The 26,794-nt window shown below is 40.3% G+C and overlaps 2 protein-coding genes across 2 annotated transcripts; both read right to left on the bottom strand.

The window, feature by feature from the left end:
- Positions 1 to 68: 68 nt before the first annotated feature.
- vsig10l2 (V-set and immunoglobulin domain containing 10 like 2) lies at positions 69 to 6,675 on the bottom strand (the record flags this gene model as incomplete). The annotated part of the gene is made up of 11 exons (XM_079172151.1): positions 6,345 to 6,675; positions 5,964 to 6,239; positions 4,780 to 5,055; positions 3,537 to 3,824; positions 3,206 to 3,463; positions 2,819 to 3,109; positions 2,179 to 2,532; positions 1,296 to 1,418; positions 1,186 to 1,210; positions 969 to 1,069; positions 69 to 214 (listed from the first exon to the last, which is right to left on the bottom strand). Exons 1-11 carry the CDS (start codon positions 6,592 to 6,594, stop codon positions 69 to 71), a joined length of 2,388 nt encoding a protein of 795 aa, XP_079028277.1. The 5' UTR covers positions 6,595 to 6,675.
- A 5,112-nt stretch (positions 6,676 to 11,787) lies between these two features.
- nectin1a (nectin cell adhesion molecule 1a) lies at positions 11,788 to 25,228 on the bottom strand (the record flags this gene model as incomplete). Its single annotated transcript, XM_079172153.1, has 10 exons — positions 11,788 to 12,102; positions 13,283 to 13,346; positions 13,441 to 13,573; positions 13,685 to 13,836; positions 14,347 to 14,464; positions 14,991 to 15,172; positions 15,307 to 15,424; positions 16,021 to 16,279; positions 16,823 to 16,935; positions 25,177 to 25,228. 10 exons carry the CDS (start codon positions 25,226 to 25,228, stop codon positions 11,788 to 11,790), a joined length of 1,506 nt encoding a protein of 501 aa, XP_079028279.1.
- Positions 25,229 to 26,794: the final 1,566 nt, after the last annotated feature.

Here is a 26,794-nt window from a genome sequence, read left to right as displayed (position 1 = left end):
TCTACAAAACTATTAATTCCAGGTGAAATTACAACCAAAGAAGTCTGTGATATACATGTATGACTAGTCTATGATCCTGTAGCGTTGACGGTGATGGTGACGCTGACGGGCTCGTTGTCGTCTCCGGGGGGAGGGGCTTGGCTGGCGGTGGGGGTGGCACTCCGGGGTGAGGTGGTGAGGGGGGATGCTGCCCGGGGTAAAGCCATGGTTGGAACTGGAAAAGAGAAACATAACGTTCGGCATCAGGACAGGTTTTTTTAAAGTATTTTAACAAGTATTTATTTAAACTTTTTTAATAAACATTGATGGGCGTCAAAGTGAAGATGCGTTCCAAATTTTTTTCTTTTAGTACATTCTGCAGCTGCCCCTACAAAGTAAATTTCAAAAGTTCGACGACTGGACACACGCTGCCTCCTGCTTTACTGAAAGGTCTGTTTTCAGACAGGTTTCAAGTCCCTGCTCCACTGAACACGACTCTGCACAGTGAAGCTGAAACATCTTTCAGTCTGGTGACCTTTGATAATCCCAGCAAAGCTCTGCCAAACTTCCACCTGAGCAGAGGTCTTATCAACCAGATGTATAAACACCTGTGTTAAAGTCCAGGATCTTTCCATTTAACATTCAACAATTCTTTACTAGGAGTCAGCTATTTGTACTTCTCAGAAGCACCAAAATTCAGATTTTGTTAAGTTTTCAAATTAAGAAACAGCACTTTAGTTTTGAGTTCTTAAAGTCCAACCAAAGTTATATATATTTATCCCCTTTTCAGGCAGAAAATGTGTGAGACGTCTGTGGTATTGAAGAGTAAGCGTCTTCATGGAGTCAAAAAACATAAAAATTCCATTTAATTTCAGATGCACTTTAAGTTTTACAAAACAAGACTTAAGTAAAATAAATACACAAAAAAGCAGTGTGGTAGCCAATCTTTAGGTGTGCATGAATATGTGTGTGACGTGGGTTCATCTTACTTGGACTGGATGATCCACTGATCTCCTCTATTCCTCCCTCCAACCCGCCTACCACCTCATCCTCTGGAAAGTTGATGTTTTCCCTCGACTGGCTGTGCTGCCTGGACACACCAGAAGAAGAAAAGGTTTTAACGGCATGTCTGTACAAAGAACTGTCTGCCGACATGATAACAAACTGCACTTTTTAATTATATATAGACAGTAAACAGATACTCACAAACCAAACAGCATGTCATGTAGTCCTGGGAGAAGAAACACAACATTAATGCAACGTAATGGGACAATGGCTTTAATATTCAAGTCATTAGGACTGTGTATGGGACTCACGGGGATTGTTGTTGCGGTTGCGGATTAGGTACACGAGCAGCAGCGCTGTGAGGAAGGCTGCAATGAGCATCCCGCCTATAGCTGCTCCAATCACAGCAGGGTACACGTTGTAGCGTGGTTCCGCTGCAACACATCACAGTTACACATTGCAAAATAGTACACCTCTGAGACAACACAGACAGTTGTGGCACATAGTTTTTTCATCATGTTTCAGCTCCCTGTAGTGGTTCTCAACCCATGTCAGCTTAGTTCTTATACAGTGAAATTAACCAACCATCTTCACTGAAAGTGTTTGGTTGGAAAAACATAATTACTGAGCGTAGTTGTGGATTAACTGAAGCACTGACAGTACAGGGGTTGAAAACCACTGGCCTATCCTTCCCTGACACCTGACCTACAAGCCTTTCTACACCCTAAACAATCACCTGGCTCGGTTAAAGCAGTAAAATCCTGCTTTAAATGATACAATTAACACAAAGACTTTACAAGACGAAGCACACAGGGTCAGTTAAAGCAAAGGTAAGGAGCAAGGCATGAAAGGAGGTAAACAGGAAGTGAGTGAAAGGTGTGAAGCTGTGAGGTGTGTGTAAATGTATGTGTTGTAGTTTGTGTCTGAGTGTTTCACCTATGTGGATAACAACAACAAAAGAGAAACAAAAATGTTAGACAGTCATCGTAACAGCCGTCACAACAAGACATCAGCATCAACTATGTTTGAATAATCACCTAACTCACCTGTCACCTTTTTAAAATATGACATTATTATTTGCTTCCCTTGCTTTTGCCCATTTTTTTTAATCATTTGTTTGTAAATCATCTCTAAGTTTTCTGCCAAAAGTCTCATATCTGATCACACTTTCCTCACTCCATTCACTCACTATACCTGGAGTCTTTGCTGTAGAAGGATGTCCGATGGTGCGGTGGTTGACAAGTGTGATGCGGAACTGGTACGTAACGGTCGGTGTCAGTTTCCCTACTGTGTGAATCCTGACTTCTGGGTCCTGGATGATGTTGGAGTACCAGACTGGTGGACCGATCCTCTCCTCCGCGGCCTCCTTTGAATCATTGTTGTTGACTCTCCTTCCTGGCCGCTCTGACACCCAAATGTGCTGCAGGATGAAACCTGTCCAACCTCCTCCTTCTTCATTCTCTACCTGCCACTCCAGCTCCACCTCGTTACGCTGTCGACTGTTGTACATCACGTTGATGAGGGTCGCATTGGGCGGTATCGGGTGCCCTGATAACGAGACAAAACAAAACCAATATATTTGTCGTTATGTAGACCTCCATATAACAACAACTTGATGTTTAGAGTTTGGTTTTGCTCACAGGGCTTGCTGTTTTCCCTTGTTTACTGTGTTTATGCTAAGCTAAGCTAACTGTCTGCTGGCTGTAGCTTCATATTTCCTGAACAGACATGAGTGTGGTATCAATCTTCTCGTCTAACTCTCAGCAAGAAGGCAACTATGTTTCACAAAATGTCAAACTATTCCTTTAAAAATAGGGAAAAAAACCCAACTTACTCTTAACCACTAAAGTGACATTGATTTCAGTTACTCCCACTGCGTTGGAAGTGTAGCACTTGTACTCGCCGCTGTCTTGAGTCTCATCCGTGTCTCTCACAGTCAGATTGGCCCATGCAGATGTTTGCAGCAGTGCGTACTTCGAGGTGTCTCGGACGCCCACACCCTGATTGTTGAACCAGGTTATTTCACTGACGGGTAGGTAGTTGGCTCTCAGGTTGCAGGTGAGCTGAACATCGCTCCCCTCGTATACAGACACAACTCTGCGCTGCGTCAGCAATACAGGAGCCTCTACAGGTGACAATGTATACATGAATTAATTAACAAATCTTAAAAAAATCATATCTGCTATTTCCCTCTAATGTCTGTCTGATAATGTGCACTGACCCAGTGTGAGCCTGCAGGTTTTGGTTTGGACCAGAAGTGGATGCTTAGCATTGCAGGTGTAGGGTTTCCCGTTGCGGGCAGTGCCGTAGCGAAGGATTAGGATGTTGGAGTTTTCTTCCCCGCCTTTACCCTGGCCACCCGGGCCCTCCCACCACACCAAGGCTTTCGGGGCCCCCCCATCCCAGGAGCAGGACAGCATCAGATACTGTTTATTGTTAGTCACATAGGCAAAACACACCGGCTCTGCAGGGGGAATATCTGGTGGAGGGGAAGAGGTTTAAGTGAGATGTGGACAATGAGCATAGAAAACTTCCTGTGTTCCAATTCTTACATGTGCGTGTGCTGCACTCTGTTGATTGTTTGAGCGCCAGGTGGGAGCCCATGCACGTAAACGAGCTGCTGTTGGAAGTCAGATCTTCAGGCGGCAGCAAGATGGCGGTGTTGGTCAGTGGATTTGTTTGCTGCACTGTGTCAGCCCCGTCTTGTCCCACTTGGGTCAAGGCTCCGGTCCAGTGGAGGGAGGGGGAGGGTAATCCACCGGGCCAGGAGCAGAGCAGCCTCAGAGAGGTGTGATTCAGAGCCGGCTCCACAGAACAGGAGGGGGAGCCATCGGGCGGGTCTGCGGGGATAAGATACAGCGTAACGAGGCAGTGATGTGCACAAAGGGGTTTTACAGAAGGTCATCGGGACCAGAGAAAGTGCCCATGCGGCTACAGTATTGAAGGTGTTGAAACACCTCACTTATATCATAGAAGAAACATGCTTTTTATTAGATATCTTTTTACATACAATCTTCTCTTGTGACACAGATGAACGTCAAGTCAGCCCTGCAAAGCCTGTCTTCTCTCACGTGAAAGATGTGTATAAAAAGGAAATACATTCTATCTCTCTTGGGCGATGCGTAGGTAAGACACATCAACTGATTATCTTGCAGAAATGCAAAAGATAACATGAGAGCAGAATGACAAGCATCGGTCCTCTAGCCAACCAACACTTGTCATGGCTGTGACATCACAGCGTGGTACCTGCCAGAGAGTCCCATCAACTTCCCCGACGGCCCCAACAGGAGAATAGGTCTGCAGCACTTCCACACTCTGCTGTGTGTGTGGTGTTTGTGTGTGTGTGTGTGTAACTGAATGTGTGTATGCATGTTCATTTGCAAGCTGTTGGGTCTGTTTTGAAGTCTTAGTGAGTATAAGGAGGTTGAAATATGAGAGATAATGCAATAAATGGAGTATGGATGATTAAAACAGAGGAAGCAAAGGCGGTTTCTGCATAACACTGAAAACAGGAGAGGTTTAGTTAAAAGTGAAATGATCAGGGAGTTGTGTTTAAGTAGGAGATTCAGTGTTAATGAAGATAAAGATCAAAGGCGGTTCAGACCCTGGATTCGTGTTTTCTTAGTCTTGTGCTATAAATGTCAAATCTGAATGATCATCTTGTCTCTTTTACACTCGTTGCCATTTGCAGCACCAAGACAGAAGAACACATGCTAGGACTGAGTGGAGAGGTTCACAGAGGAGCGGGAGGACTTATGGCACGGTCCGAGGTCTGAGGTCAGAGGTCACACTCACAGTAGACAGTCAGGCTGATGGTTTTTTTGGAGCGGGTGTTGAGGTAGGTGTTCTGCGCCAAGCAGGCGTAGTCGCCAGTGTGCATGCGGAGGATCTTGGTGATGGTTAACTGCGGCCCAGTGTAGACCTGGGAGTTGTTGTAGAACCAGACGTACTGACTGGCCGGGTTGGACTGGGCTTGACACAGTAAAGAAACAGTCTCTCTTTCCAAGGCTGAATATCCCCGCTCTGTTATGCTGTACGGAGTCACGTCTATCTGAGGGATGTCCGGGCCAACTGAAGAAAAAGGACATGAACACACTCATGTGGACAGATATGAAGGACGCGGACATGTTACGTACACCACTGACAGGAGACGTCTTCTTTGATTCTGCGCTGCAACTATTGAAAGTATTCGCACATCTTCAATATAGTCTGTCACAACTCAGATAGTTCAGGAAGTCAAACCCACAAAAAGACTCAAGCTTCTTGTCAGTAAGTCCTCGATATCATTAGCACACCCCGATTATCAATTAACTCCCTCTCCAAAAACGTTTAACACACAAAATATAATTAGATCAAATAGATTTTTTGGTAGAGTTTATTTGCCAACATGAAGCTGTTTCAAAAGCCTTCAAAACTTAAAGAGGAAATGTGTTTGATGAGTCTTTTATTTGTTTTTTGTTGAATTAGAAGCAATCAAATTTAAATATGTTGTGGTCTAAAAAATACTGAAATTGGTAAAACAAACTATCCATGCACAGGTTGCTAAAACTTTTAGACTCCTTAATGGTAGCTATGGCCCTCTTTCTGTGCTTCAAATTCAGACCACTGGAGTTCACGTATTAACATAGACAGTTAAAAGCAGTTTTAGAATTACAATCCAAAGCAGAAACAATACAACGTCTTTCAAATGCCACCAGAACCGAAGAGAAAGAAAATGAAATAAATGGATGTTTGAAGCAGACAAAAGCTGACCTATGACTAAAACATGAAACAGTGTGAGTAATGATTTGTCAAAGTTATCATTCAACACATGTTACATGGTGACATTTCCTGTGTGTGACACATAGCCTACTGAAGACGCGTGTCCTCGCAGTTTATTGATTACTCACATCAAATGCCAAAGAAAAGAAAGAAAGAAACTGCTGTCATGGTTTTAATCGGCATTTGAAAAACCCACATTCTACCCCAAAAATACTCACAGATGGTGTCCAGCCATAACCGGTTGGAGCTCTCGCTGTTGACGGCATTGCTGGCCACACAGCGGTACCAGCCGGTGTGGTTGCGGTTGATGTTGGTCACGTTGATAACACTGGTGTTGCCCTGTGCAAAGGCGGAAATGTTGCCGGTGCGCATCTGATGCTGCCACACATACTGGATCGGTCCAGTCCCATTTTCCAGATTGCAGCGCATCCACATTGTAGATCCCTCCACTGGAGATACATCACTCATCAGGAGGTAAGGCTTACTGACGGGAACTGCATTCAAGACAAAGTCACAGATGTAGGAATCTTTACTGTCTAAGACCCCCCCCTCATCCTAGCTACGCCCCTGCCTAAAGGTAAGTGTTTCAGAAGTCTTACCTCGGACAGTGAGGTACACGTAGTAGTAGAAGACCTTGGGCTCCTGTTCTATGTCATAGAAAGCCTGACAGGTGAACAGGCCGTGTGCAGCCACAGGCAGTTTCTCGATGCTCACGGCTGCACTGTTTGAGATGACCGTGAGCTGTCCGAGCGTCTCCGCCAGCTGCTGGATCCTCTGTCCTTTCCCCAAATTATACACCACAGCCTTTATAGCATCAGTTCCGGGTTTGGTGAAGCTCCATATGTACATGTCTGGCAAGGTGGTGCCGCACTCCAGGATCACCGCTTTGCCCACCACCCCATACACGCTGGTGTCCTGGTACACAACCTCCCAGTTGGGATTGACCTTCACCCCTGGAACAGGGAGAGGATACACAGAGAAGCAAACGAGCGTGTGTGTGAAGGAAAAAGAGATGGTGGTGTCGAGTGCCCTGCTAGTGTTCAGTTTCAGGATTGATTACACTGTAAGTTTCAGGCACGCTGTAATAGTTTAATAAGGGATTACGAAACAGATAACCAGATAAGTAAAATTACACTTTTCCATTTAATTTATAAAGCATCTTTATCAATTACCTCCAAAATGACTTTCGGTGCAGTGAACTTTGTTCCACACAAAACTCTTTACACAAGTAAAAAAAAAAAACATTTTGGGTTTTATTTATAATTATCTTAGAATTATAGCCTGACTGATAAATTGGCCAGGCCGATGTATCCATTAATATTAGCTAATGGCAGACATACGGTTTCACGGTATCAGTGAAATTGCAGTACAGAAATGCCAAATATACTGTATGTTAAATTTCAAAACATTATTGCCACTATATGTTTTTTTTCACCAACACAGTATGTATTTCAACTATAAATATCATGGTCACAAATCTAAGTGATCCTCATCAAACCATTTTGTTTATGTTTTATATGCATTTATAAAAAAGAAAATTGTTGATATATATTGTTATAAAACTACAGTCTCAAATATTGATGTCAACTTCAAATATCAAGTATGTCGCGTTATACTTCAAATCTTAGATTTGAACAACAGAATTAAAACAGATTCTACAGAAAGTCAATAAATGATAAATCATTTTTGCCCAGCAGCTCTCTTATATAATCATCATGTAAGTGACGTTATATGGAAAACCAATTTTGAACTGCAACTGTATGAATCCAAAGACAATCCTTACCCAGTGTCTTAGAGGTGACCGGGCTGGTAGCTAGAAACAGAAAGGCCAGCCCTAGCAGATGGGCCACCATGGTATCATGATGATCCTGAGTCCAACAACCTCTTTACTAAAAAAAAAAATGAGGAAAGTCAAAGCTTTTCGGATCACAAAAACTGCCTTTTATCGGCTTCCCTCAAATGCCCGGGGTCGCATCTTCTCCTCTCTTCGATACAGAAGTTTCTTGGAGAACCCAGTTGCATGCACTGACTTCATTAGACTGAGAGTAGGAAGGGACGGAGGCTCACTAAACTGATTTGGGCTCAATTATTCATGTTTTTTTCCTTTCTCTCTATCCCTCTATCCTTCTTTCTTTTATCCTGCAGGGTTAGAATAACACGGTGATACTGAGCTCATCAATTATAGACGCATGGGTGGACAGGTTAGCCTTACACACACACACATGCACTTGTGCACACACCTGCACATTAACTATAGGAGCATTCCTTCACAAAGGCCTTTCATGTTTATCTGCACTTAAATACGTATTTATTCATAATTATGGTGTGCAAATGTGTTCATTTTCACCTGTTCAAACTGTGGTGTTGTGTGACAAAAGTGGGGATACTGATGAATGCAGATATAAATAGTCATGTTTATAGCCAGCATTACAGTGAATGCACATAAAAATAGGGATTAAAATGGGTTTATATCGTCTAACATCTTTTTTCTTTGTTTCCGTAAGGACCACAACATTTGAAAGGTTACACAAACAAAAAAAGATTATATTTCCTTCTGTCTCTTGTCATCTTGAGCAAGTTGTAAAACGAAAGGCTCCAGATTTTAATTTAAGAGGTCACGTGAGGACCAGAGAGCAGAGTAAATGCTACTGATGGGATTAGGATTAAAATAGATTTAGAAATCTGGCATCTCTCAGCAATGGTCTGTTTTTCCTCACAGCAACATGCTGTGACCACAACACTCTGCAGACCAACATTTAAAGATGGAAAGTCGTTGTTAATAAGATGATGATCCTGCACGTACATACAACCAGGAACAATTATTCTTATGTTTTTAAAGGATCTTAATATGCGTGACGTGTTTATAAAAGAGGAAAAAAGAGGAGCAGGAACTGTTAAGTGGAGTCATGAGTCTGTAATGTGAGACCTGTGTCATGAATGAATGAAGGACAGAGATCAATTTTCTTCACTTGGCAGAGACTGAAATGGAGCAGATGTTGGAATAGAAAGATGCCGTCAAAAGTATTTATCTTCAGATGTTTATCATACTAGAATGCAGACGGAAGTCCCTTTTATCCGGGTTTAATTCAAATTAAAACCACAATGTCATATTCGTGTTTTTTTTCTTCTCTTTGTATTTTAAAATACTACATATATCAAATAAAACGGCAACAGTTAACAGACATGCATTTATATACTGTTTGTTGAAGAGCGCTAATGTAAATCTGTTGGTTTCTTTAAAAAAAAAGGCAGGCTGTTTGTGAAAGCAAGACACAACCAGCAACTTTCTTGCCCACAATGAGGCGGCCTCATCCCTCTGGTAATGATCCAACACTCCCCAAGGGTTTGAATATGAAGCTCTCTGTGCCATAGAAAGATGCTGCTAAAGAAAAAAGGATGTAAAAAAAAAAAAAAAAAAGGGAAGCTCGGGCATACTGAGCTGGCAGCTGAAGCTAAAGCTAAACATCAAGGCTGGAAAGTCTGTGAGCGCCCCACGAGAGCTGGACACAGTGGATATGTAGCAAACTGTTTGCTCTGGGAGTTGGGGATTCATTGTGTGAGATTTCATCAGCACACAAATGCAGCATTAGACACAAAGGGCAGCCTGGGACTCTGACAGAAACTATAAATGATCCCAGTTTTGTAACACACTAAAAAAATATGCTTTGGCTTGCTTTAGTAGGGTGTGAAAATGACAATGCTTGAGGACTTTACTTGAAACCTGCAGTAACTGATTAGTTTGACAACTTGGGGGCAACAGACATAAGCTGTAAACAACACTGACATATTATCTCCTTATAAAGTCGATATGGTAAACTTGCAATCATCTAGTCGCTTATGTATGCTATACCCAGCAGTTACAGAGCTTGTTACTTGTTTGTTTCCACCTGATGAAGTTAAAGGTACTCTATACGATAATAGCATTATTATTGCAGCAAACAACTATAGAGGAGTTATGTCTATCTGAGCAGAGAATGGAGTCTGTATATTGCAACTTCAAATCTAATATTCGCTCTCCTTTGTTTTAGTCTCCACCAAATCCTGAGGGAATGAAATATCTGGCTCTTAAACTGCTAAATGCTCCTCTATGTTCACCAGCTAGTCACTAACTATGTCTGTTTGGTGCTGAGCAGGTAGTGTATATTTGGATTTTAGAGCAGTTTTGCTGTGAGACTGAACCAAACAGTAAATGCATGGCTCTTAAAAGCTAAACAATGAGCTGAAAGAATCTGAAACGCTTCATAAATCTGAGGGTAACTGCAGTCAGGTGGTATTTCTCTGTCGGCCAACTATGAATGAACTCTTTTACAAAGGTCATGTGATCCATTGTTGATTTTTAATTATTGATTATAGCCTTTTTAAAGTGCTCTAAAGCTTCCGACTTTTGTCCTTTGGAGAAACAGTAGCCAAACATAAAAAAAACTTCCATTATGTGTTTTATCTGTGTAACTTCCAATACTTTAGATCACCTTGAGCGACCAAATGCATATTAAAAAGTAAACTGCAGCAGCTTCTGTCTTACGCTTATCAGTTTGTTTGCTCTTCATATAAGCTGTAACCATTAGAAGTCAAATGAGAAGTAGGCCAAACAGGATGATCCAGGCTGCATCGCTCCAGGCTGCATCGCTTCAGGCAGCGTACAGTGATGATTATTAAAATCCATGAAACATCAGTTGAACTGTGTGATGTGACCCAATGAGTAGGTCAGGGAGTAGCAGGTTATATTTAATAGAATTACATGGTAACTAAAATCCTGAATAATTAGTGCAACAAGGCTGAGAGTCTCCAGTCATACTAGCAGCTCTGTGAGCTCACTGCTAACGTTAGCACGCTGACATGCTTGCAGTGACGATGCTAACGTTATTTAGCAGGTGGGCCTATAATGTTAAACATATTCACCACTTTGGTTAAATGTGCATAAGCATGCTAACATTTGCTAATTGGCACAAGATAAATGAAAACGGTCCATGGAAACCCATCAGATAGTTGAGATATTGTTGAGATATTTCAGTCTGGACCAAAATGGCCATCCGTTGAGCCCTATAGCTGCTCGTGTACAAACACACCAGCGAAGAAATGCCTCTGATGAAATTACCAACAGAATTACTCTAAAAAATTTCTGAGGATGAAATGTACAGTAGACAGTTTTAATTGTTAGTGAATGTTTCATAGAGAACATCTTTATGCAGACCCTAAGAAAACAAATACTCTTTTAGAGTAAAGAAAGAGAAGAAGGGTTGTATTGTTTTGTAGTTTTAAATCACTGTTGATGCAAGTTTACTTGATCATTTTTATTGAAATGCTAAAAATTCAAGGCTCATCCAACAACCAGTGTCAATGAATACTAAAATCCACAAATATCACAAATAAAAACATCAATTTCAACAAAATGTCTTTAGTGAATAAAAATGTTTTTTGATTTGTACCCTTTACCAGAAAAACATAAACGATACAAAAACACAAGCACAGCAAAAGTATTAACAGGAGGTAAAACCAAAAGGTGAGTTCTGCTGTACCTCAGGAAAAAGGTTTTTCAGTGTGTACGACGCAGGATAAAGAATTGGTATTCGAGAGAAAGTAGGAAATTATAATGTGTTTTGTTTGTTTTTTTCTCACAAAATGATACAATAGAGGATTAAATAAAGGCTCAACCACATCAGACATCAAGAGATAATCTTATCCATTTATCCAATCAAATGTAATACATCCATGCAATATCCTTTTTCCCGATGACAGTCAAATAATATTAAACTTGACCTGAAACATGGTTCACAATGTTCCCTTTTCAAAGAACAGATAACACACAAAAAGACCAGCCAAATGAGAAAATGTTAAAAAAAATTGGACTTCATTCCAAGTTCAACAACAAAAGCGGAATTTGTCCTTTGACCTCCAGAGCCGTCCGCAATGATGCGGACAGCGTAGAAACGCCGCCTGATAGTCCAGGGTTAACCTCATTTTCCCCGCCTCCTCTTAGGTTTTTATTTGGTCGTTTCATCTGAAATCGCTTGAGATGGTTGAGTTTATGTCAAAAGTGTCGGTTCAGACGTACTGCTCTTTGGGAAAAGTGTACGCCGCCACTCCCGGGGGAGGAGAAGACAGACCTGATACCGAGGGGTATTTAAAGATGGCAGTGGTGTGTAAAGGAGGAGACATGGTGTTTTTTGGCGTGTTGGTGCCACTGCTGCTGGTTGCAGTGGTTGGTAGTGAGGAGTGATAGGGGTGTTGGGGCAGAAATGTGAGCTGAGGCTTGATGGGAGGGGAGTAGGGATCTGGGTAGTCCTCCTTGTTGCAGGCCAGTCTGTAGCTCACATAGTCTGCCGTGTTCGGGAGCTCTTCATAAAACCGACCTGAGTGCTGCGGAGAAATGAGAGACACATATTAAAGATGAACCCAAGTTAGAAAGTGGTTGTAACATATATACCGTACATGCATGCATATAGCACATGTACTTAAAGGTACCCTGTGAGCAATGTTTTTATCTCTCTGTTTCCCTTAAAGTTCAGCACTGTTCTGGTGGTTTAGAACTGTCCAACACTGCAAATTCACATCCATGCAAAGCGCTCTACAAAGAAATCCTCTGATCACACAGATATCACTAAAATGAAGTGATTTTGCAAAACATTTTGCAATTGTTAATGCTGTTATGACCAAGCCCTTACATAAAGAACAGTGTAACGATAGTGCTGAGTATCTACATGAATCAGGGCTGATCTCCAATAAGAGCTGCATAGAGTCTCATGAATTGCACAAGTTACGTAGTAAAGTTTTTTTTTAATTGACTTCTCCCTTGCACTTCTGTTGGGGTGGGACAAATTAAACCTCTGTCATTCTTATTACCCTGAATTCAACCTGAGCAGAAGTCTAACCTGTGTTGGTGTGCAGAGCGTTTGATATGACTTCAGCATGTTAAGGAATTAAAGAGCATTTTAAACAATTTCCCTTGTCAATACAAATTCTAAAGAAATGTTAAAACACCAGACAGGAGTTTAAATTCATAACAAATTATGGTTGAATCTTACTTAAACTACTTTAATATTACCAAACATAGTAGGACACAACACTAGATATATACTAACCGTATTCACAAAGGATCTTCAGAGTTTAGGAGCTGTTCACAAAGCTGCTCAAACTAACTTTTATTAAGGAACATAGAGAGGGGTGGGTCTGGTTTCTATGGATGACATCATGTTTTTGTGAGTGGACTCACTATGTCCACAGTGATTGTTTGACAGGTGACCGATCTGCGTCAGTGAATGTGAAATAAAATATTCATCAATACACAGGACCGTGAGGAACAAATTAAATACAATAGTTATAAATGACTGCACTAAGGCTTAGACCGCCTCAGCCAGCCAGTAGTAGCATTCATTATTTTCTCTATTATTACACAACATTGCAATTCAGTGTGGATCTGCCAAAGAAAAATACCCACCTCAACTTTACAAGATGTGAGGAACATAAATTCTTCACTTTATCACACTGGTAACTCTTTGAAAATGTGATCATTTAAGTACAAACAAAACCAATAGATTACCTGGATATCATCTGCTGGTCTTTTCCTTATCGGCTGCGACGGTTTTCTGGACGGAGAGGCATTTCTGATCAAAGAGAATAAAAGTTAGACGATGAGGACGGTAACGGAGGATGCAAAGCCTGCTGTGACGATGGAGATAAAACGGACTGTTTACGTACGAGGAGTTGCCTTTTCTACTTCTTATTTTGAGCACCAGGACGGTGATAGTAATGCCCATGAGAACTCCAGCAGCCAGTAATAAGGCGATTACGCTGATGACATCACCAGTTGCGATCTGTGGTAGAGGCTTTTCTACAGAGAAAACACACACGGGAATTCAAACAAACACATTCCTTGTTTACAGTAGCTTTGGGGGTAGAGTAAGTGTCAAATCAAATGACCCCAGACTCCAGGTAAACATACCTGTAATGCTGACCTCCACAGAGCCCGACCGTGTCCCGATGCTGTTGGTTGCATCACACACATAGGTGCCCTGCATGTCATACGTGATCGGCCCTTTAATGGTCAGGACGTTGTCTCGGATGTCAGCATTGCTTGGTATGGAGCCATTAATCCTGCAGAACATACAGAAAATAAAGCTCAAGTTAAAAATCAAGAAGTTCACACAAGTAGTGAAACATTTGGTCCATGTATATAACTTTTTGAACTCTTTGTGGTATTTATCCCATTTCCCACAAGATAGCATTAACAAAAGAGAAAAAACAACAACAAAATGGTCTTACAGTTTGGGTGAACAAGCGACAAATTGCAACCTGTCCATGTGTTACTGTTACAGTATACAGCCTATTCACACCTGTCAATCATAGAACAATAAGCCCATTGTATGTGCAGGAAGCCAACCATATCACAAGGACAGATGTCTAGGACTTTACTGCAAACAATTCAGTGATAGAGGCAAAAAACAAATACAATTTTAAGTTAAAACAAACAATGGCAAGCAGGTGTGTTGTTTGCTGGTTTATTTGTATGGGGCATTGTGTGGGCAAAGAAACGCAAAGTATATTCTTGCTTAAGAAATAGCAAACAAAAGTTACTGGAAGGGAAAAACTCAAAGTTGTACTCACAGTCTCCACTGATAAAGAGAGACGGCTGGGTTGGCATCAGCTTGGCAGCTCAGCTGGACGTTCTCTCGGTTCAGGTACCAGTTTCCATCAAATCCATCCACTGAAACATCTGGCTCATCTGGTGCCAACATATATACGAATAACAGAAAATCAGCTTGTAATAGTGTTATAATTTTACATATAAAGTTATGAGGTTACAGGTCTCATTCACCAACTGTTTTTTGGAAGAAATGTCTTCTTAAAATCTACTGAGTGCACATTTGAGTGCTGACATGTTTGTGCAAAATAGTTGGTTCTTGCATTTGGATTTTTTAACGTCGGCTCATCATTGTGAAGCAGAATTCATCAAGCATAGGATTGTTCACGGTAGCTCTGGTATTTACTTCCTTCAGAAGTACCTCCACTTCTGAACTATTGTAGTTTTTCTTTTACATTCGTAGTCTGGTGTTCCACCCTCCAGCCGTGGGGCATTTACTGATTAGTGCAATTCAACTGGCATGTGACGATGGGATTCATCATCATAAGAACACGGGTACAAACAATGTTTGCGAACATGTCATGAATCTGACTTTTCTTAGGACTTTTTTCAAGAACAAATTAAAGAAAAAAGCCAATTGTTTTGTGTGAAAAAAAAAAAGACTTACACTGAACGTCGAGGGTGACACTGTCAGTGAAGACCTCCTCGTTGTAGGAGGTGACGCAGGTGAGCGTCTCCTTGTGTGTTTCTCTGTTGGGCACCAAAATATAGTCACTCTGAACAGTGAACGTCCCGTCTGAGTTCCTGTACTCTCGGGTGGTCACTTCTCCTGGCACCCTCGTCTCCCATCTAGGACACAGAGATACATCGATGTAGGCTGCTTTCTAGTGGGGTTTAAACAGCTAAGGCAGCTTAGTACACATGCTGTAGTAAAACTCCATAAAAGGGAGGGTGAATTCAAGAGAGCTGAAACACACACGCACCTGATGGTACCGGCTGGTTTTCCGTTGGCAGAGATGCAGGTGGCCACCGGTGTTTTCAGATTGGATGAACGAGCCACCAGCGTCGGTGTGGACAGACTCATCTGAGTTGTTGGGCGAACTGAGGGAATGAAAATAAAAAACAAACATTTATGTCGTATTAAAATGTTTTCTAAGCATGATGATAGCATAATGTTTCACTCACAACGGCTGTACGAGGTGCTGACAGGTAAAAGCTTTAACTTTGATTCTACAGTAAAAATGAACAGCAGTCAACAACCCCTCCTCTAAACATTTTACAAAATCCATTTGCACACAACAACGACATTTTAGTATAAGGTCAAGTATAAAGTCATCACAATCCCAATATTTACGCAATTTTAAAAGTGTGAACGTTTATTCTTGACCTGGGAAACAGCAGTAGTTTGATAAAAAAATGAATCCTAAAGTAGCTCCTTAAATTAAAACATTACTAAAGTGATGAAGTGTCATTTAAAACCTTAAATGAGATACTTAGACATTTTAGGAAATAAGCTTATTTGCTATATTTGCCGTGAGAAGGTCTCAGTTCATTTAATTGGCACTCTCAAAAAAATATATAAAAAAAAACTGCCAACAAGCACCTCTAAAACTCACAGATGAAAACATTATATAATGTCACATTTAACGTCCACCTGTATTCCACTTCAGAATCACATAACCAAAACTCCGTCTTACCGTAGACAGTGAGGTTTACATTGTTTTCTCGGTTCCCTGCGGGGAACGTGGTGTATTCACAGATGTAGGTGGACTCGTCGGAGAGGCGGAGCGAGGAGAAGGTGATGGTAGTGTCTTCCAAAGTCGGAGTTCGCCGCTTCACAGCTGCATTCTTGAAGGTGACACGGTCCCTGTATGGCGGGGCCACGGACACACCCAGGGAGGGATTGGCGATTGCCACGTTCTGCTTAGTGCCGTTCACCAGCTTCTGCCATGTTACCTTGAGAAAGAAGAATGGTTGAAATGGAAGAAGTGCATGATGAGGGAAGTGTGTCTGATATGAACCACAGACATCTGAAACTGTTCGTGGTCTTAGCCGATTAACTACATTGCATATTGGATATGAACATTATTAAGGGCCATTTTCAAAGGCAAACTACTTTTCTTTATCTGACCACACAGATGAATATCAAACTTGCGTTTTGTCATTGTGAAGCAGTAATGCCGTTCAGAAAAGGGACTCTTCTTTATTTTAATGCCTCACTGAAATTATAATTACTTCCTCGACAGCTAGAAATCATTGGAAATCAAACCAAGTAGTAATAAATATAGTTAATTGGTTAAAACAGGCGACACTGCTGGAATGATCCCTAAAATTGATTCTAGAAGAAAAGCTTTCTGATGCTTTTGAATGTGGCCTCTGTTTAGAGAGACTGTCTGATTTTTATTTAAGGTTAAGGCACAACACGTTTATGTGCACTGAAATAGGCTGTAAATGATTTAAGTCACATTTAGGGGGGTTCGGGTTTGGGTTGTTGAATACCTGAGAGATTTTGACAGGCGGGGAGCTGTTGATGAACCGACAGCGGAGATCCACCTTTGAGCCACTATACCCCCACTTCCCATCTTCCATTTCAACACTCTGGCCATTTATTCCTGAAGGAGAAACACAAGAGGTAAAGACATTAAAAAAATGCTTTCACTTATGCTGGGTATACGCACGTCGCGCACACAAATACACACATGTTGGCAGCATCAGACATGCATGGTCTAAGCTGTTCACAGCATGTTGAGCTGATAGAGTGAGCTGAGCTGTCAAAGGTGATAGATTTCAGCAGCGTGAGAGGTGAATTGAGGTCAAAGGTTGTGGATTAGAGTGAGGTATAAATAAGCACGATTTATTTGGCTACTGTTCCCACTGATTTACTGATCCCCTTCAACAAATCCACAGCATGTACACCCACTTCCTAAACGTCTAGTAGTCACATGTGTTTACTTGTGTAAACTGTAAGTAAAGTCGTGTCTAATCTGAGAGCTTCATAAAGAATACATGTACTGTTATTCATGATGCAGGATGAAGAGCAGTGATGGGACATTGAACTAAACAACTCAGCACAATGGCTGCTCTCATTCTCATTCATACATGATTAAACACCCCCACACCCACACACAACCACACCCACACGCACACAGAAACCTTTCATTCTAAATATCCATCATTGTATCGCAATCACCAGCCATCTTTGATTAAAATATCAAACGTTTTACAGTCAATATTTCTTTATCATTGCTCACTTTTTTTCATTACGAAACACTTTTACTTTAGAGTTAGTCCATTTAAAGTCCCCTCTTCCTCTTTGCGTGGCTGCTGCCAAATAGTAAATGAGATATATATAATAAAAGATAAGTGCTGAAGAGATGGAAATGCATCCAGACATGACAACAGCTGCCAATTTGGTTCTCATAGGAACTTTGCCTTCAAGTTCTCTAAGATATTAATTATTCTCATCATATGTATTTGAAATGGGTTTGGTTTTTAATACTTTAGGTGTAGTTCTTTTTATTTATAAGGGAAAAAATATCACTTTTTAAATACAGCAACAACTTTCATCAAAACGTACTTGAAACCTGATAGACTCATAATACCAAAATAAAAGCTTTGCAACATGTAGAGAGGTGAAGTCCCGCCCCTTTTGATGAACCACCATGGGACCTTATTTTGGAAAAAATGAAAACTTACTTTTTAAACCTGTTTGAATTGTTCCATATATTATACATGATGTTTGTCAATTTATACGATCACTTTGCAAGTCAAGAAAGTCACATTTTGACATAAAACTGTTTCAATTATAAGATTATAAGAAAGACTATCCAAAACACAACAATTTACTCGTGCTTTCGCTTCCTAGTTGATAAAAAGAGTCGTTGGATAAAACACATCAGGTAAAATGAAGTTACATTTGTGCATGGATATAGCTAAATTACCAAGCTAGCTAGCAAGCCAAGGTACACACAAGGTTTCACACAAAACGACAAACTGCGATTTTCTTGACCAGCAAAATTATCTTTTAAATTGACAAAGATGATATTTATTTCGTGGCACAATTCAAACGGGGTAAAAAACACATGTGCTTATCGTCGTTGACTACTGTACATATTTTTTCCAAAATAATGTCCCATGAAGAACATCGAAATGGAAGGGACTTCACCTCTCTATAACAAACGTACACTTTACCTTCACAAACAAGATGATCATGTGATCTCTTTTTTTTTCCTCCCAAGATATATTTTGCATCCCCTTTGATAAAACAACGTCAGCCCATAGTAGGCATCTTATTGGAGTCACGCAACAGGGAATGGAAGACAATGGGTCGCAAATATACGTAATATGTGAGTGACAAAGCAACAAAATGTTGGCCACTATGAACAATGACACAATAAATGTCATTATTGAAACTTTACTGTAAAGTATGGCGAGAGTTCAGTCAGCTGGTCGCTTTTAACCGGACTGGAAATGTTACTACATGAACACAGAGCTGGATTAGACAGTGTGAGTGTAACCCATAGCCAGGGGTCATTTTTACGTTTGAAATATTGTATTTTTAAAGAAGCAGATACAATGAGGCACTATAGTTCATCATGTAATCCAATATTTCCATGTTATTAATGGATAGAGATTGATCGGTCCATCAGCGTTCTCGTCTCTCTCACAGAAGCAATAGATCAAAAACATCCAGGGCTGAAAGCTTCAAAACTAAAGCTGTTCACCAGGAAGTAATGCTTTAACCATGAACTGTGTTTTGGCATCCTAATATTTCTGTCAGAGCTGTGTGGACTTTTATTGTCACAGAGTATACCAGTAGCAAATCATTTCTATATTTATATAAAATGTGAACTTGAAGGTGTTTTTGTGGTAATGAGGTTTGTTGAACTTAATTTGCACTGAAATCAAGCAGGTCAGTGCTCTTTTTCTTCTGACATTTTGAATCTAGAAATCTCATGTTTTCTTGTAGTTTAGCATAATCTGGACATACTTATCTGTTTGTGACGGCACTCCTAAGAAAATGCCCCAAACTGACAAATGTTAACGTTTAAGTGACGGATTTGTTGGCGGCCGGATTGCATGTAATGTTGGTGCCAGGTTTTGAAAAGGAAGAGGAATGTGTGAAATAAAACAATATATATATCTCTGGTTCTGTTGTATCCATTCTGGTCATTTTCGTTTTTTAATCTGTCTATCGTGAGTCCAACAATAGAAGTGCAATGTTCAATGTGAAGTAGTCAGACGATGAAATTATAGATTTTGCTATTTAATTTGGATAGCTTGTAAAAAGCTCTGACAACAACACAATGTATGTTTCCCCGATTACAATTGTTTCTATCCATGAGCTGTCTATCACTGTCTGCACAACCAACAGTCTCTCTACTCAATGTGTCACGAGGGGTCAATTCTCCGTCCATTCCTGTTCTCTGTGTACCCGATACCCCTCGACCACACTGCTTCTTTATATCTTTTATCATTGTTAAGCTGATGACACAGTTATAGCTCTCATTAAATCCCAATGACTATATGAAACTAGACAAAACTGCGTTAGTGCAATAAAAAAACTTTTCTGCAGCATAAATATAAGAAATGTATAATTGGCCCAGATATTGTTAATGTATGCAGATTTACTCAAAAAATCTAGGCCTCCCTCTGAATTCTGAGTGTCATGGGAAATAATCTCTTCGGTCCAGATTCTTTTCAGTAAAGCAACACTACAATGCTTCTCCTCCACTCTTAAGCTTAGAATAAAAGAATCCATGATTTTACCACATCACGGCTCATAACACCTGATTCACCTACTTGGTCGACTCCAACTGGTCTCTGCAGCAAGACTTTTCACAGGACCAAGACTACATTACATTGATCCTGCCAACTGCCTACCAATATACGGAACGATTGATACGCTACTCTCTCTACTTGAGAACCTTTGAAACTGCCGTCTTGAAATAAATCTTCCTACAGTAAAAACTACTTCAAATTAGATTTTAACTCATTACACTAGAGAGAGACAGAGAAGAAGTCTGCAAACATGCTGGAGAGAGCAACAAGTTCATTTAGATTCTGATCTGTAGGCCATGGGATGTAATGTAAGAAACGGCTTCATATTCCTGAATGACATAAGAAAATCCTTCAATAATGAGCAGAATAAAGGTCAACCACTGACTGAGCCTGAGAACAGAAAGCTAATAAGCTCTGTATTACAGTGAAGAATCGAGGTCTTTGCAAATTCTCAAATCTCTCTTTAAACTAAGAGAGATCAGCAATCGGAAATCAGCAATATTCTCACAAGACTGTACTTATAAATTACAATAAGTTAAAAGTGTTTTACTTGAAGCTGTCTTTTAGTTCTGACAAAGGTAACCACAGAACACTATAGATAATACTGTTTATTCTGTGCAGCTTGAATGTCACTCTGTGCTCTTAAAACTGCAAAAACATTGCTTTGCTGCCACCTGCAACATTTGAGAGAACGAGCTGATGATTCTGCTGGTTTCAAAGGTTACACTGAGCTATAAAAGTATTCAAGAAAGAAATTCAAATTCAACTGATGGAAGACTTTGATATGACATTTATTCTAAATGTATTTTTTAAACACAACATGCACATATTTGCGGAGAAAAGGCAGAGCATGTCAGTGCCATCACCTGAAACACGAAAATACGAAAACAAAGCCTCAATTAGATTATGATGATTAGAAAATGTATTAATTCCCTACTTTAATAGATTAGTTTAGGCTCGTCTTATAATGTGAATCTGTACAAAAAGCATTTTATACGCAAAATCGTCTTTTGCAAATGTTGCGTATAAACGCAACATTTGTGCAAGTTGTATGCATGCAAACATGCACGCTAAAGCTTAGAAGTACAGATAGACCTCTAAGGACCCATCTGCGCTGCTGACATCATTCATCAAAAAGATAACCATCACATGATATGAAGTACAATCTGAGCCTCATTTTTTTATTTTTATTAATACGTTTAATAGTTTTGTATTAGAGCTGGAGTTCACTTTTATAGATCATTGTGTGTGTTTGTGTGGGTCGTTGGGAGGGTAGAAGGCCAGCAGTGTGAGTAGATTACAGCATTTAGGATATTAAAGTGCATCTGCATCAAAATCCATTTGCTGCTATACATATGGACAGATCACTATTGCAAAATGCTTTGTGGAAATAATTTTCAGTCCTGACAAATATGTTTGTGCATGTTTTTAAACCTGCACGCCTTTGAGAAAGACCTTTTTTAACCTTTTCATCAAAATCAATGTCGTGAAGATGACCATTTAAAACATGTTTTTTCTAATAATAACTAAATGTTTCATAGGAGTCTGTTGTTAATGTAAGATTCTTGCCACAATACTTCATAAATACTTAATGTGAATCAAGTTAAATTTTAGAATTTAACTGAGAGAAGATTTTTCACATCTCGTTGGTCCCACATCTCTCCCACCTTCCTCTTTTCCGCTGTGTCCATTGACATTCTTCTATTGTTTAGACGATGGGAAATGACCTCAGCCCTCATGACAATAAACTATAAACAGCAGCACACTGGCAAGAGACGACCATGGGAACGTACAGCAAAACAATAGCATTATTGTTTCACACCATGCCAAAACAGCAAGAGCGTCACAACGTGGTGCTGGGCTTTTCGTTCATATCCTGAGTGGATATCCTCCATCTTTCTTCATCATTCTCATGACATCACGAGCCATTTTAACCTTTTCTTGTATGTGTGAGAGTTCAACAGAGAGACAGTGGATGGTTTTGCTGTAGGCTTTTTGGTAAAGAGTTTACAGATGCACCGATAAAAAATATATGATAATTGTTTTATTTAACTTGTATTTAAGCAGGATCTGGCCACTGATACATATAACATATTTTACTCTGGAAACTACCTAAATGGCACCTTAACAACTCTGTTAGTTAGAGCTGAATGAAACTAAAACTAATGCCAACATGCTTCTCCTGACAAAGCCAACATGCTGATGTGAAGTAAGCAAACTACTTTCACTATAGTTTGCTCATTAGCACTCACACCATTTACAGCTGAGGCTGATGGGAAAGATGTTAGTTTTCAGGTATTTAGTCAAAATTATCCCGTAATTAGCAGCCACAGGCTTTAGACTGATTTAAGGCGTTTTAAACGTATTCTTCAGCCAAACACGGAAACTTAAATCTGAAAATGTTTAAGAATATCAAAGTGCCAACTGTTTTGGCACATTAGCACCAAATCAGTATTTCAGTTATTTACAAATATAAGTCTTAGACTAAAAATATAAGACTGATGTTATTATCTGCAGTGGTGCTAATAATAAAGATCATTCCATTAAACTGCAATGTTTCAAGGCTGAACAAGCTACATTTACCTTCAGCAATTAGAAGGCCACAGATACGATAACAGCTGAACTCATGCGACCGACGAAAAAATGAAAAACCACAGCGGGAGAAAGACGAGGTCACAGATTAACAGTTTAATCTTTAGGATTTCAAATCTGTGATTGATCGGGGATTACACATTGTGATTATCTCTTTGGTGTTGTGACTTGGTACAATGTAAGGGAAACTGAAGCGCAGTGAAGACCAACTGACACACACAAAGCTCAGATTAAAACCTTGCCGTTGCAAAACTACGTGCCGCCTGAAAGTGACAGAGGCTCAGAGGTGACAGAGGACTGTTTACCAGTTCCTGTTATTAGGCTTTTATTTCACAAGACACATATTCATTGCTCAAAACCATAAGATTGCAGTGAAAAACTTTACCAACAATGGAAACTGACTTTTGGATATCCACGACTTCGACAAATCATGTGTGCGCCTCTCCATTTTTAAGTTTTTTTCTCTAATTTTCCACTAAATCGATTATAATCTCTCATTGTTTTTAATTGGGATCTGTCTGCGCATGCATAGATACGTGTGCATGTTTGTGTGGGTGCGTAATCTCTGTGGCACTGCAGGAACGTGGAGTTTGCACTTGGCCGGCGTTCAGCGGGCAGCTCACAGGATTATAATGACTGTTGCTGCTGCGTCTGTTTTGGGACATGAGAGGAGAATGAAAACCCGAGAGAGAGAGGAGATGGAGAGAAATAAACAAAATAAACAAAATGTCTGTGGACGAAGATCAACTGATTGAGAGACAATAAAGGGGGGAGAGAGACTTTAAATGGGCTAAATCTGGAGAGGGGGGTGCACAAAGAAGAGACAAACAAAAGAGGAAGAGAACAGAAGGGCTATGTGCTTGTGCTGGATTATTTTTGTGGAGTAGTGTCTGTGTGTTCCAGCTGCAGACAGTGGATTATGCAAAAATTCACAAGGATGCCTGTCTCACTGTCTTTTTTGCAGTGGAAGACTGCACATGTATATGTGGAAACATGTCAGTGATTGCCTGTGACAGCACTCGCATCTACCTGCTGGGGCACTCACTGACAGTGACTGAGTCTGCACCAGCCAGGAGAAGATGGACACACTGCAGCAACCGTCAGCCGGCTGGGACTTGGCAGCGATCGTGTTGTTATACTCTTCCTGCTCCCTGTGTAGCTCTAATCCACTGCTCTGTCCTTCAACATGACAATCCCACACATGGCATGGCTTCACACTCAGAAATAACACATACACACACACATGTATGCTCACCAGCAAATTACTGCTCAACTTTAGCCCAGGGGGCGGGGGGGTTACAACTGATTGAGTGAAAAAAGCAATCACAGCAGATGTCACAGCAGCTAAACACATCCGTATGCTGCCACAATCGCTTTTGTCATTACGTAATATGTATATACCATCACCCCACATTTATTACACAGCCACAAGTCTGATGCTAGCTGCATGTTTGCCCGCCCGGCTTAGTGTGATTACACTGCACCTGTTACAATGAGGCAAGAGTTACAGTCATTCAAACACACACACACACGCAACACTGTAAGATGAGGGGATGCCATCTGCAGGGGCAGCCACATCTTAGTGTGATTACGCCAGTGCACCTGCTGAAGGCGAGTTTAGTTTGACAACTGTGTAGGTCTCACTGAAAAATGCAAGAGCCTGCTTTGACTTCTGCACTGATCGGGAGTAAAAGTCATATAGTTTCAGAGATTCAATAATTTGGGTATGAAGGCAATATGAAGTTTGATGCTCCTCAAACTAGAACAGTAGCACTGAATTAAGCAAAATGGGTTGTGAGATGCTGATATGAAAATGAATGAACCTCCTGCACAGTATGTTGAAAAAAGGAACTTAACTTTAAAAGAAGAAATCATCAGGCACCTTAATTAATTCATTAATTCATACTTCACAGATCAGTTGTAATAATAATAACTTGAGTTATAAGGTTACAAACAACATAACTTGGCAACCCAAACGTTTTTCTTATCAATGGTGTGCAAGAGATTTATTAAACAACAGTAAATGATTGTTAATTAATGTGAATCAGTAATGAATTCATCAATTACAACATACATACACCATGTATTAAGAGTGGCTAATCAGAAAGTGGCGACCTTGTTACTTCAGCCAACTGTACTTAAATGAAAAAAAGTATTTCAACGAATACTTGTGTATTGTGTAATGTATGTAACACTAATGTAAAATAGACACAAGACACCATTAACATTGTATATTCATATAATAAAAAATCTTTTATCAAAATAAAAATCTAAATACAACTACAACAATTGTGTTTTTATAACTATTATGCTCTGACTGAAGCTATGAATTGATCGATCTCTTCCCTGAGTGTAACGTTATCTCCTTCTTTGTGATTGCTTAATATTGGATACAGATACATCAATCATGTCTTTTCACCTGGATTCACATATCACATCACAATTATTTAACAGGTGTTGAGAAAAGCAGAGCAGCCTACCTGGAATAACACAAGTAGTTATCAGGAATATCCAAAATCCAGTGCTGTCCATGCCCAGACCACCGTTGCCAGCTTCTCGCTGTGGTTTAATTCCCAGTGTGCACTTGTTTTACGCCTCCTGCCTCCCGGACTGAGCGCACGGCAGCAGGTTCGGCTTCAGGTCTGTCTGTCAGGAGTCCAGTTAGGTCTCCATGTATGCGACAAGCACAAACTCCTCTAATTCACGAACAAATATTTCTCAAACTTAAGTCCACACCCAGTGTCACTTTTTCTTTCTCCCACTCTAAAGCCGACTTCCCTAATGAAGCAGCAGTCTGTGTCTGGCTGAAGCTCCGCGGGGATAAAAGCAGCTTAACGCGTGGGCAGATTATTTCAGAGATAGCCTTCCCCCAGCCCCGACCGACAGCTATCCTTCACTGTGTGAGGGCTGAGTTGCGCAAACCGCCAGCCGTCTAGTGTGCATAGAGGGGGGGAAAGGCGCATTTAGGCTATTTAAAATGAGCACACTCAATAGATGCAATTAGGGGCCCAGACAAGGACGTAGATACAGGAGTTAGGTCCCAGTTATTGTAGCCCCCCCCCCCCAACACTGTGGTGTTGAACTGGTGCTGAAATGTGTGCAAGATTTAATACATTTGGTGATTTTAAATTTCTGATTGGTGCTTTTGACATAGAGGCTATAGTGTATATTTGACCTTTTTCACCGAGGGCAGCAAACGCTTCTGGCACAGCATATTCAGTTTGTGGAAAATTTGAAGAATATACAAAAACCCTATTTGCACAAGACCAGTATGACCAGGGGACCTCATATGATTTAAAAACCACCTCCGTCGTCTGTGTCGTATAGGCATGGGATAAATGTCTGTATTTTACTCAAATTTACCAACATTATTCCCCAGCTAAGATGGCTCTAAGTAACATCCGCTTACATTAAAACTATTATTTAATATTACAAATGTTATTCTATTATATTATATATGCCTTCTTATGTTTATATAATACTCACAAAGCCAGGTGAATCAGTCTCCATGCTGATGAGCCTCCTGAATTTTCAAATATTCCGAATTACTAGAGGTCCCCAGGTAATACTAGTCCCATGTGAATAGGGCTTAAGAAGACATTTATGAAGCTCTCCGCATCCCTGAGTTTAATGAACTGTATGATATACATGTGAAATAGTCAGGAGGCTATCCTTTAAAATATGTTTGAGGGATCTCAAAATAACACAACATTGTGTCTAACAGCCAAGACCCAAAGTACAGTATATATCTCAGCCCCAAATTAGAATAAAACCATCCAAGCAATCCTAACGAGCTGTTACATGGATGAAGAATAATAACTAGAAAGTGATAAGTTATACCAAATTTCAATGATTAATAATCTAAGAGCACAAATCATGGATGGATGTAAAAATCAATAATTACGAATGCTAGAACTGACAATTGTAGCCTAGGTGGACAAATGGGTGTATAGCATGAGATATCCAGCAATACTGTATACAAACTGACATGCATTGAACAATTTACATGCAAAGACAACATTAAGTGAGTATACTGTAAGAGTTTGACATTCATATGCACTGAAAAACACCAGTAAAAGGTAAAATGGTGAGATCCTA

The sequence above is a fragment of the Pholis gunnellus genome, assembly GCF_910591455.1.
Source record: "Pholis gunnellus genome assembly, chromosome: 13".
In the NCBI taxonomy this organism is placed as follows: Eukaryota; Metazoa; Chordata; class Actinopteri; order Perciformes; family Pholidae; genus Pholis; species Pholis gunnellus.
This window is presented reverse-complemented; position numbering and strand designations above follow the sequence as displayed.